This window comes from Muntiacus reevesi, chromosome 18 (genome assembly GCF_963930625.1).
Source record: "Muntiacus reevesi chromosome 18, mMunRee1.1, whole genome shotgun sequence".
Taxonomy (NCBI): Eukaryota; Metazoa; Chordata; class Mammalia; order Artiodactyla; family Cervidae; genus Muntiacus; species Muntiacus reevesi.
The window spans coordinates 23,192,314-23,205,095 of NC_089266.1; the positions used below are offsets into that span (position 1 = coordinate 23,192,314).

The 12,782-nt window shown below is 57.7% G+C and overlaps 1 protein-coding gene across 1 annotated transcript in view; it reads left to right on the forward strand.

The window, feature by feature from the left end:
- The first annotated feature begins 5,749 nt into the window (after positions 1 to 5,749).
- Positions 5,750 to 12,782, forward strand: part of SRCIN1 (SRC kinase signaling inhibitor 1) — a 68,653-nt gene continuing 61,620 nt past the window's right edge. The window contains exons 1-2 of the mRNA XM_065910900.1: positions 5,750 to 5,791; positions 5,922 to 6,039. Coding sequence (XP_065766972.1) covers positions 5,750 to 5,791; positions 5,922 to 6,039 — 160 coding nt within the window. The remainder of the gene's footprint in view (positions 5,792 to 5,921; positions 6,040 to 12,782) is intronic.

The following is a 12,782-nucleotide window of genomic DNA, read 5'->3' on the forward strand; positions in this document are numbered from 1 at the left end:
AACAGAGAGGGACTCAGTGCTCCCAGTCTGATGGGAGAGACAGGACCCTCGCTGGCCATCTGACAGGGAAGACAGAATCTTGTGCTCAGAAAATTCTCAATCAGAGGGGGACATCTAGGTTTCTCAGTGCAAGTCCCTCTAGTGGGGTCCCTCCCTGCTGGAAGCACCACTATGAGTTTCTTTGGAGGGAGCTGGCTACAGTTAGGACCTCAGAGAACCCCCTCTCTTCCACTTTTTCTCTCCATTCCTCAGAAAGTGGGTTTGATGTGCTAATGAGGACATCAATTATTGAGCTTCATTAGCATTCATTACAATAACAAGCAAGGGAGAGGGGACCTCAGGGAACAGAAGAGGGTCTTTTAAAACTTACAGCCATTTACTCCTCTCCTTGGGGTGGGAGGGGGGATGGGAGAGTGAGACACACTGGAGGAGAGGCTTGAGGTTCCTGGAGACTGGGCTGTGGTCAGAAGAAAGCAACCTCCACCTCCTTGGCTCCCCAAACCAAACCAGCCCCAGAGGCCAGCTCGCTGCCCTGGTCACTCTTTCCTGGGAAGAGGGCTCTTCACAGCCCCCTCACTGCCTTTGGGCCACCCTGGTGGAGTCTGGATGGTCCAAATGGGGCTTATGATGTGCCCTAGACAGACAGTCACCTTCCTGGCAGGGTGCTTTCTCAGGGATCTGGGCTGGGGCCCTCCAAGGTGGCTGAGCGCAGTTTGGGATGTCCCACTATCATTTTCACATCACCTTTTCCCTCGTGGCTTTCCCTAGAGGCCTGTGTGCCCCTCGGCCTATAACCAGGCCCCTTCTCCCTCTTCCTGCCCAGATGTTTGTCCAGGTGCAACCCTGGCTCTGAACCCCCTTGGGGAGGGAGGAGTGATGCTGAGAATTCTCACTTCTAGGGTGCTCCCTCATGACTTTGCTCCCTTGGTCTCCCGGGAAGAGGTGAGCAGGCTGGGTGGAGTGAGAAGGGCCAAGTGGGTGGTTACGATCTGCTGCTGCTCTGCTGTTCCAATATCTCAAACAAGCCAGCAGCCCCCTCCCAACCAAGATGCAGCCAGTAATGCAGGGGAGGAAGGCCAGACATAAGTTACCTGTTGAGGAATGAGGGTGGGGGTGGGGTGGCACCTGAGGCATCTCAGGTGGAGGCAGCTGGCACATTTCTTGTGCCTGGGCACCACGCCAGCTTCCAGGAGCAATTCTGGCCTCTCAGCTGGAGAAATAATACCTGTGTTTCTCTCGCTCCGATCAGAGGTGATGGCTTCCTCCAGACTTCTCCCTAGGAGAAGGAGCTTTGGTTTTTGAGATTGGATAAGAAGGGGAGCAGGAACCTACCTTCCCTGGGGGGTGGGGGCAGAGGATTTGTTGCTGCTATTGTTCGGCTGTTAAGTCCTGTCTGACTCTGCGACCCCTTGGACTGCAGCACACCAGGCTTCCCTGTCCTTCACCATCTCCCAGGAGTTCGCTCAAATGCCTGTCCAGTGAGTCGGTGATACTTAGAGGACGGGGCAGGGTCAGTGAGGGTGGCTGGTGTCAGGCCATCTGCTTTCAGGCTCAACTCAGGCCTCAAGGATCTTTGTTTCCATTCACAAGCTGTATTCCTTCTCACTTCTCCACAGGACCCATGGAGTCCTGGATTAAGTGGAGGAAATCCTGGATTGAGGGGGGGGTTCAAATGAGCTCACAGCTATGAAGATGATCAGAAATGTTTAGGATCTGTCTCTAACAAGTGAGCCACACAAAAAACGCTACCTGAATCTGATTTAAGCTCCTCACTATGAAGTGGCCTTCGTGATGTGGGAGGTCACCCTAGGGTAGTGACTGATGGATGCATTGTCCTGCTGACACGTTTGAAAGTATTCCCAATCTCTGGGGGCTAGTTCCCAGAGTCCCCTTCCCCAAGCCCCCAAGCCCGTGGCTTATTGGAATCTAGTGTAAAGGCCAGAAAAACCTCCATGTGACAGGACAAGCATCTTTCCAGTCTTCATCCAGGGGATTATGCCCAGTTCCTCAACTCTGACATAAATAACTAGTCTAAAGCTTCAGTCACGTTCCTGTGCTCAGTTCTCTTCCCTTCCTGTAAGGTCATGAGAGTGTGTCAGATGTTGGGCCTCACCGTCAGGCAGCCCACCGGGTTAGGAGATGTGGTGGTGATATAAACGGAGGCTGGGAGCTCTGGAGTCAGGCATGTCTGGATTTGAATTTCACCTTTGCTACTCTTAGATTAGGCAAGTGGTTATGCCTCTCTCTATGGGCTTCCCTTGTGGCTCAGCTGGTAAAGAATCCGCTTGCAATGCGGGAGACCTGGGTTTGATCCCTGGGTTGGGAAGATCCCCTGGAGAAGGGAAAGGCTACCCACTCCAGTATCCTGGCCTGGAGAATTCCATGAAATGTATAGTCCATGGGGTTGCAAAGAGTTGAACATGACTGAGCGACTTTCACTTATGCCTCTCTGAGCCTCAACTCCTTTCTCTCTGAAATGGGGCTGAGAACAGCCATTTTCGCAGGGTTGTTGAGATGCTTAAATTAGAGAATATGAATAAAGCATATTAGGTGTGTGTGTGGGGGGGGGCTTCCCCCATGGCTCAGCAGGTAAAGAATGCACCTGCAATGCAGGAAGCACAGAAGACACAGGTTTGATCCTTGGGTCAGGAAGATGTCCTGGAGGAGAGCATGGCAACCCGCTCTAGTATTCTTGCCTGGAGTATCCCATGGACATAGGAACCTGGCAGGCTACAGTCCATGGAGTTGCAAAGAGTCGGACACGACTGAATTGACTTAGCATGCACACATATTAGGTGGGCACAATATGGAGAAGAGAGGAGACCTTGTCTCGTGGGGGGGGAGGTAACCTGAGGGGGAAGGGAGGGACAGCACCCTATGTGGTTGAGTTGGGGGCCTGGATGGAGGAGGAGGAACAGCAGCATCAGTCCCTAGCCTCTGGGCTCTGAGAGGCTTGGGAGGTGGCGTCCATGCAGCTGAAGGGAAGCCATCCCTCCCCTTGCCGACCCTGCCTCTACACAGGGCTTGCTGCTTCCCATGCCCATCCTGGGCAGGCAGCCAAGCCGGGAGCTGGATGAGGGCCCACAGCACGCTCAAAGGCCAAAAGATGGGCACCGTCCAGTTGGCAGAGGGAGAGGCAGCTGGCCCAGGAGGGGAGAAGTCAGGGAGCCGACTGCTGGGGTCGTGTGCCCAGACGGTGTGTCCAGGACGCGCTTGGCTGCCCTCCTGAGCTGTCTGACTGGAGTCCCTCCTCTTCCTACCCTGGCTGGGCCACCTAAGTTACTGTAGCTGGAGAGAAATTTCTAAGGGCATCAGGCAGTGTGCTTGGCTCAGGGCAGACCTGGGGGCGGGAAGGAAAGTGGAAGAGAGAGTCTTGGATTAAGGCTGCAACTGGGTAGACCAGGAAGTGGGGAAACCGGTTTGCCATTTGGGCCACTTGGGGGTGGGGTCTCCTTTCCTGCCTCTCTGCCCGCCTGCCACTCTGCCTGGTGGCCTACAGCAAAGAGAGCTACTGTGTCCCTTCCTTGCTCATCTAAGCTGGCTTTGGGAATGCCAGGAGAAAGCAAAAGGGACAGGGGTCTTGGCCCACTTTCCCCTCCCCAAGAGAAGTTTGGGAGAGAGGGGACAGGACAGAGAACCGGAGGGAGAGAGGGTGCAAACAACCAGGACAGGAGGAGGGGACAGAGCCACCTGGAGAAGTCTGTGGAGCCAACAGGTAGGCTAAGGTGGGACAGGGAGGGGGTGGGAGTAAGGCAGGGCTGAGGTAGATCTGAAGCTTTGCAGGCTTCTTGGAGGTGCCCACGGTGTCGCCAAGTGAGGTGTGAGAAGGGGCAGGAGCTGGAGCGCCCTCTTTTGGGGTCCTACTTGGCCGATGGGCAGAGACTCCCCTCACTCACAGCGCTGGCCCCTGCAGTTTCAGCAGACGCCTGCAGGAGGGGCCGCAACCCGAGCGGAGGAGGGGGGGGCGGGGAGGGGGGAGGAGACAGCCCAGCAGGGGGCTCCGGGGGACTGGGTCCCCTTGGCCCAGCCAGGTCTAAGGAGCGGACCAGGGGAGCGTCCCAGCAGAGGAGGGTCCAGACTCTCTCTGCATAGGGAGCTGTGGCTTTCGGAGGTCACCTTGGCTGAAGAGTAACCCCTGGTCCCTCCCTGCCCGTACCTCCCCCAATGTTTCTTCATCCCGCGGCGCGCCAGGGCTTGGAGAACAAGTTCCCACACCCTCGAGATGCAGCCCCCTCCTTCGGCTTTAGGCAATTGTCTCTATCATGGCTTGAGCATTGCTCAAGGTCTGAGAAGCAGGTGCAGCGGGGCGGCAGGCCTGAGCGCGCCCCGCATCCGCCGCCCGGCCGCGAGCCGCCGGATCCAGCAGTGTAACTGGAGGGCGGGAGGTGCCGGCCCCCTCCCCTCCCAGCTCCCCGCCACCCCAGAGGCCCTTTGTACGTTCCAGCCACACGCGCGTGCCCGCGCCGCGCGCGCTCCCGCCCGCAGTGACACACCCGCACCGGCGCCCGCGCGCGCGCGCACACACACACACATACACACTCGCTCTCGCACACTCGGTGACACGCCCGCGCGCGCGCGCGTACCCACACGCCCGGCCGCCGGCGCCCTCCCAGCTGGTCCACCCCGGCGGGGCCCGCGCCCCCGGCCCGCCCGCCTGGCACCGCGCCCCGGGGCTGGGGCCCAGCGAGGAGCCCGCGAGGCGGCGAGAGGGCAAGCGCCAGGCAGGCCGGCCCGGGGCCCCCGCCCCCCGCGCCCCCGCCCGATGGGGAACGCTCCGTCCCAAGGCATGTCCCTGTCTCTCTCCTTCCTAATGTGCCTCCATGCTTAAGTGGAAGGTATTTCTGTTTTCTTTGTGTGTTTTCCCCTCGGCCGGGGGCGGGGGCGGCGACCGGACCGGGGAGGCGGCGGCCGGCGGGGCAAGGGGTGCTCGGGTCGCAGGTGTGTGGGGGGCAGGGGACCGCGGCGCGCCGGGCTCGGGAGAAGGACCGGGCGAGAAGAGTGCTGGGTCCAGAGAAGGGGTCCGGCATTGGCGAGGCTGGAGACCGGGTGGGGAGGGCTTCGTGAGGCCCGGGGAAGGGAGCCCCGGAGAGGTGGGCTTCAATTTTAAAGAGGTTTGTGCGGGGCAGGGAAGGAAGGAGAGAAGAGAAAGGGGGATGGATGGTGAAGGGAGTGGGGGAGGGAGTGGTCCATCCGAGGTGGGTGAAGAGGAGGATGCTGAGAGGCGAAGGGAATGGAGAGGTGGTGGGAGCATCAAGGGCCTCTTTCCCCCCAGGTCCCAGAATGGGGTGCACGCCCTTGGATGGTGGTGGTAGGCGCTTTGCGCCAGCCCCCCAGGGAAGGAAGGGGATGAATGTATTCTGGGATTGGCTGTGTTGCCAGGATACCAGCCTGTGTTCCCGCCCCCTTCCCCTTTCCTTCCCCCCCACACCCCCCCACCCTCCCGTCACCTCGAGGCCCTAGCCCTGGAGACCTGGGAGCCTAGGTAGCAAGATAGCAGTTGCAGAAACTGGGGACCCGCTCCCCTCTCGACTGGCGGATTGGGAGGGGTCGCGAGAGGGAAGGACTGGGGGAGGGGCCATGTGATCTTAAGCCCTCCGGATGAAGAGGCCAGAGGGCGGGAGAGGGCGCCCCCAGCTGGGGAGAGAGTCTAGGGTGAGTGAGGAGGAAGGGACTGAGGGAAGCTGAGCGGCAGAGGGCGGGGCTGGGGAGGGGCCCCGCTAAGCCCCCCCCTCCCCTCCCACGCACCCCCATGCTACGTCAGAAGCTCCTGGGCCAGCTCCGAGTCCTGTCGGTGGGGGCAGCAGGATGCTGGTGGAAGCAGAGGGGGCCGGCCGGGTGCCTCCGCAGCTCGGCTGGCAGGGCCCGGCGGGGCGTGTGCGGCTGCTGGTGCAAGCCCCCCCGCCCCACCCCTCCCCATGCAGCCCTGGCAGTGCCTCCGGCGCTTTGCCCTGGCCTGGTGGGAGAGGACAGCGGAGGGCAGAGCCCGATCTCCCAGGGAGGAGGCCGGACCGAGGGACCCCGGGGGCCGAGGGGAGCCAGGTGAGCAAGAAGAGGGAATGTGCGAGGAGATCCCGGACTGGCAGCCCCTCTTCTCCAATACTAGGGAACCAGCAGGTCTTGTAGCCCTCAACTTGAAGGGAAGTGGTTTCCTGGCTGGAGCCTTGCAGAAGATGTTTGAACTCCTGTTGTTTTGGGAAGGGAAAAACAGATGAGGGCTGGGAGAGGGAATAGGTAACCAGACTTCCAGGCTTGTGAGTCTGAATATTCATTGGTGTTGAGTTGGAGCACTTGGGGGCGGGGATAGGATGCCTTCTTTCCAACTCTGAATATCTTGGTCTGGGTGACCTTGAGCCAACTGCTTTGCTGTCTAACTCCGTGCCTCAGTTTCTCATATTCCCTTCCCTACCCCTCTTGCTGTCTTCAAGAACTGATGAGGCATTTGATGGAGACTGTCACTGTGAAAATGTGGGGCTCCGTCATCACTGGTGGCAGCTGTGGTGGTGGTTTCTGGCATGGTTGTGCGTGTGTACGAACGTGGGGGGCAGTTTATGGTTTATGTGTGAGGTCTGCTGGTTGGGGCCACTGTGGGCAAGTGTCAGGGTCCGGCATTCATACAGGAAGGAAGGCTCCGGGCAAGCTGGGAGTTGTTGAGGCAGAGACTTAACTGGTGGCCTAGTGTAGAAGCAAGGGATAGGGCATAAGGGGAGGGGGTTCCAAGAATAAGATTCCCCCTCCATCCAGACTGCCTGGCACCCAAGCACCGTTGGCAGCGAGTGCAAAGGCTTTGCCCTGGCTTCCTGCCACCGTGCCTTGGGGACAAGAGGGTCTTTGTCCAGTGCCCCCCCACCCCAGCCCTGCTCCTTCCGTCCTTACCATGATGGCCAGTTCTCTGTGATGCCCCTCAGGGCTGGGATGGAGATGCAAGTGTGCTCTGGAGATCTGTATGAAGCAGCTGTGGTCTTCAGGCAGTGCTGAGTGGAGACCAGGAGCCCTCCTAGGGGAAGGTCCCTGGGAATTGGGAGGCTTGCCCCCCGCCCCTTGCTTTCTACTTGCCTCCTTGTCTCCTTGCCTAATGAGGAGGGGATGGTGTCTGGGGTCTTCACGGCCTGATTCCTGCTGGGAATCCAGGGTTCCAGGTCTCTTAAATATGTACAGGGTACAGAGTTGGGTGCTGTGATGCAAAGCCTCAGGTGATCTCTCTTTCTCTCTGGCCAGGGACCCACCCTGGAAAAAAGGTTTAATTAGAACCATTGATTCCTTCTTTGGCTGTGGGCATCGATCTCACCGGTGCGGTGAGAGCTGGGGCTGATGGTGGCATGGCTGCCCAGTCCGAACAGGGAGGGGGCTGGGCTCTTGGAAGTATCACATCTGTTTTAGTCCCGTCTCCACTCCAGGTTAGGTCTTGGGGAAGGAAAGGAGATGGGCTTGAGGTTTTGACCTGAGGGAGCTGTGTTTGGAGTCCCAGGATCATCCCTGAGTAGTGGGCCAGGCTCGGGAAGAGAGGGGCTGCTCTGTTGGAAGAGACAGTGGGCCCTTGAGGGGGCAGGCAGAGAGTTCAGGGACGGATCTGGAGCTTGCCATGAAAGCTTTGCTTTCGAGGAATCCCAAGCACTTATCTCCTCCAACCCCTGGCAAGGAGATCTGATTTCTTCCTTCATTTGTGTCTTCGAGGCCCAGAGAGGGACAGAGACTGCCTCCGAAGCCCAGTGGGCCTGCGTCTGGCCTCTGAGCCTGGCAGTCTGACCGAGCAGCCCCTGACTAGGCACAGGGGGCCGAGAGTGAGGCTTCGGCAGCCTCCCGCTGGTCTCTGGGTTTGGTGGGAGGTAGCGGACAGGTTGTGCCCCCTAAGCCCTGGCTGCCTGTCGTGGGTGGGCTGGTGCAGGTGCAGGCTTCAATAAGCCACTCAGATGCTCTTTGAAGAATCCCTTGCTGGCTTCCTAGGGCCCATTTGAGCAAAGATAATAAAAATCTGGCCGTCAGCGGGTTTGAGGGCTGCATTTGCTTCCCCTTCTTTCATTCCCAGCTCTGAAAAGCGGAGATGAAGGCTTTGGATTTGGCTGGGAAGCTGCGCTTGCCTGCCCCGAGGGAGGGAGGGAGAGGAGGAGAGCGGAGGGAGGCAGAGAAGGGAAGACCGATTTCCTGGCAGCCGGGGGATTTTCTGGGGAGGTGGGCAGAGGGGCAGGGACATGGTCCCGGACTCCCTCCGGCTTCAGTGGGGCTCCCATGCCCCTCAGCCGGGCTCCAGCCTTATCCTTCAGGTCTGGAGACTGGGAGCCCCCCTCAGCTCCACTGTTCCTACATTCACCCATTCACCGCTCTGCTCCTCAGACTCCCCACTTTCTTCCCCAGTCCCCTCCACCCCTCCATCCCTCCCGCTCTGCCCTTCCAGGGCTCTCCCCTCTTTGTCTCCCTCGCTGGACTCCTGAGTCTCCCCTTTTCTCCCCGTCTGCCCCCTCCAATCTGTCTGTCCGTCTTCTTTCCATAGCATCTGTCCTGCTTTCTAGGACCAACTGGAAGGCTGAGAAGCCAAGTTGGTTGGGGGGCTGGGGAGGAAGGGGAGCTGCAGCCACAGAAGGGATGGGCTTGAATGGACTATTATGGTCTGTCAGGTATCATAGTTACCAGAGGCCAGGCGGAAGGGGGCTGCTGAGCACTTAGAGATGTGTGTGTGGTGAGGGCGCTGTCCCCCTCCCCGCACACAGCGGGCACCTTGCCCTGACATTGGGCTTTAGACACTCAAGTTCTCCTGCCACCTTCTGCTGTTTGGCTGCTGGGAATCCAGTGCCTCGGCCTCTGGCCCCTCTCCCCTCTGATCACCCACTGCCCCAGGCATCATTGCCGCCCTGGCCCAGGGTTCCCCCACACCCACTACTCAGGCTCAGATGGGGAAGGGAGGTGGCCAAGGGAACCCTGTACAGACCCTGGGACCCCTTCACCATCATGTAAGCCCCCCATATGGAAAACAAGACTGTCATGAAAGAGCACTGGGCTGAGTAAAGAGACCTTCTTAGGATCCTTCGTTAGCGCCCAAATGTCCGAGTGACCTTGAGCAAGTCCCTTCCTGGCAAGGGCCTCTTTCCTCACCTGTGAAATAAGGGGGCGGGCTGGCTCCTCTCCAAGGTCTCTTCTGTCATTCCACCGATGTTGTGTCTCTCTTCTGGGTTATTTGCATATGCTTTGCATACATTAATGGTGCCTGCTTGAAGGGGGAGGGTGCCGCCCACAGGGACCAGAGTCCAACCCACCACTCAAGACTCCCCTTGCCCATTGGCCCAGGCTGTCACTGCGGGAATCTCCCAGAGGGATGGAAACCGGAGTGGGTGGGGGGCCGGGGCGGGGGGGGGGGGGGGCTCTGAGAATTCCCTAGGGAGGTGGCTCCTGTGTTCCAACCCTGCTAGAGGCAGAATAGGGGGGTAGCCCTAGTGGAGGGGACCCCTACCCTTGTCAGTCCTGCTCCAGAAAGTCCAAACAGGAAAGCCAAGTGGGTGTGAATTCCCTGCAGTTGCTTGTGGCTACCACTGGTTGTGTGAAACCCCAGTGAAATGGGCAGAGGGGCTTGGGGGTCTCCGTCCTCTGTTCTCAGGGCCTAAGTACCCTCTACATGCCAGGAGCTTAGCTAGGTGTAAGAGTCCCTCCCTCTGGTTTCAGCTGCCTCCCACAGCCCAGGACAGGTCCTGCCATCTTATGCCCCTACTCACTTCTACTCAGGCACCTGGGCTCTAGCTATATGTGGGTAGGAATTTGGACCTGAGAGATGGTCACTGAGACCAGGATCATTGCATGTCTGGGCGCTGCCCGGTCAGCACACTGCCTGCCCTCACGGGCCTCCTCCCCTGCCACCTGCTAGGTGCTGTGTTTGGTACAGGCCGGTGTCCTGCATCTCAACCCTCCACCTGCCTCAGTTTCTTTCACCCATCCCCTCATAATGCCCATCACATGGGGCAATACTGGGGTAAAGGTTGGCAGCATGTGCAAGATAAAGTGGGCCACTGAGTAAGATGGGGGTTTCTGAAGACAGGAGCAAAAATCACCTCTCCACCGCCACGGAGGATGGACCAGAGGACATGCAGCAAGAGGGATCCAGGTTAGATTTAGTCTCAGGGAGGAACTGACCCAGCAGGCAAATTAGTTTCTGACTATAGAATTATTGTGACGCTTAAGTGAAACAACGGATGAAAATGTCCAGCACAGTGCCTGTCACATAAGAAACAATAAATGGTATGGGGAGGGGACAGCTGTCTCTGAACGCAGTGGAGACCCTCCCCTAACCCGAGATGCAGGAGTTTGCAGGGAACGAGAAGCTGGAAGGACGATTCCAAGAAGAGCTGTTTCTCCCACGTTCAAGCTGCCGCCGCAGCCCTCCTGCCCCTCGCTCAGCACACTGGGCCCAGCCACCCTGGACACTCTGCCCTCATCCTTTCTGCTGTAGGTGGGAAGACAGAGGGTTCGGAGGCTGGGAATCCTGTTCTTCTCTCCCTCCCCCTGTCTTTGCTCAGGACAGCTTGAGAGGAAACAGGCCCACGCTGCAGCAGGAGGAATCGAGGTTAGATGGGAAGGAAATCTCACGGTGCATGAAGGGTGGCTGCTCTGAGATGCTGTTTGTGCATCTTTTCCCTCAATGATAGGTGTATAGGCACGCAAGTAGGCTAGTGTTGTACCTGGGTGCAGGGGACTGGTTAATATGACCTTTGAGATGACCTTTGGGCTATTGTCAGGAGCTTGGTAGGTCCATTTTAATCTCGTGTGGCTGTGGTAGTTGGCAGAGTGCAGGAGGCCATGATGGAGAGGAGTTCAGAGCTGCTGGGGAGGAGAAGGGACAGGGAAGTCAGTCTGATCCCCCAGGGCAGAGAGGTCAAGTGCAGGGTAAAGAGCAAGCATTGGATGGTGCCAGGTTGCCTGCCTCCCTACTGCTGTGTGACATTGGGCAAGTTAGTTGCCTCCTCTGGTCTTCAGTGTCCCTGGTGTGAGCAAGAGGATGGAACTAGAGAATCTAAGGTCCCTTCAAGCTGTCACAGGTTCTACCCATTTCCTCTCTCCTGAGACAGTACAGGCCTTGCCATACAGAGAGTGGGAATAATACTTCCCAGCTCCAAATAAACCAGGAAAAATGGAGATTTGGCCCAAGAGAATACTGGTGCTTTCGTGTGTCTGCACATGCCTTACAAACAGTCCCTCCTGCTCCAAAGGCACACCTTGTCTAAATCTGTCCGATAGACCCAGAGGATGGATAAGGGATAGGCTATAGGATTCAGCTACATCCATTTTCCTCCCACCCCAGAAAGGCTTTGCCGCACTCCATTCCAACCAGGGACTATAATCCAGTCCATATTTTCTTCTGCGGAGGCACTTCCAGCTGGTGGCTCATCTCCCCCACAACCTTTTCCTGGTTCCTGGTAGCCTCAACCACCTGGCCCAGTTGCTTGCACATCCCGGAGTGGATTAATGTTAAGACTGGGAAGGAGCTGGGTTTTTCACGTGCCTGCACCTTGGCAAACATCATCATCCCAGCACCCTGGCCTCTTTTCCACTCCAGCAACAGAGCGTGCTGGAGACCTCAGACCCAGGGGCCCACATCGGCTGTGGGGGAGCCCAGAGCCAGAGACCCCCATGTAGTGGCCCTTCCTGGAGATGTTTGTGCAAAGCCTAGGAGGCAGAGAGGGTGTGTGTCCTGCCTTCTCCTTCCACCCCGGGTGACTGATAATTGCAGACACAGCAGGCATCTGTGGCGTCACCCCAGGCCCAGCATCTGCCTCATTGGGGAAGAATTAACGATCCCAGTTCATTGGGAAGGCATGCCACGGCTCATTGAAGCCCTTGCAGATACATCCGGGCCTCTCTGCCTTCTCTCCTGGGCTGTCCCCATGCCAGTCCAGCCCCTCCCTGTGGTCAGGCTGGCCTGATGAGTCCCCATTCTTGCCTCAGCCTCCTTCTGAGTTGAAAACTGGAACTCTGGGGAAAAGCCAGGGCTACTAGGACTGACAGTGACTCTCGCTTTGCTGCCCCTGACTTTTTAGACTCTCCCTAGTCTGGGTGCTCAGGAGGACTTCTGGATGTTAAAATGAGAAGAGACCTTTGAGGGGCTTCCTGGAGCTTCTTGGTGACTGGGGAGTAGAAAAGGGCTCCTGCAGAGCCAGAAGTCATTTAATGATGAAGCTTGGGAGATCCTGAACCCACTTCTGAACCCAACAGCTCATCCCCTTCCCCTGATTCCTGGTCCATCTGCAGTTGAAGGTTAGAGTTATCTGCCTCCCACTCCTAGGACGAGGCAGAAAGGGACGGAAGCAAAGCCTTCTCTTCCCCTACTGTCCATGAAAGATAGTTTATCCTGGAGCCTGGGATGGAAGGAAGTTAGACTTTAGGCAGAACTTCCCAGATGGCACTGAATGGGAGGCAGACTAATCCTGGGGGAGGATGGATGGGAAGCAGTTCAGATCTAGAGTCAAGAGCTCAGGCTCTGGATTTGGACAGATCTGGGCTGGCTGGCATTCCAGCCCTGACACTCACTGTGTGTCTTGGGGCAAGTCACTTCACCTCTCTAAAGTTCAGTTTCCTCATCTGTAAATTGGGGCTGATCACAGTGGTTTCCTCACAGGGTGGGTACCAGGATTAAATGAGGTAATTTAGGCGTAGTTCCTGGCACATTGTGAACTTTCAGTAAATAGTAATCTTTGTCCTCATCCTCCTTACTGTCCAACTGAGAGTGAATAATGGGCCGTTCCCCCAGGAAGAAGGGGCATATATGAGAAAGTCTCTTTAGTCTTACTTAAAACCCAGATTCTCAC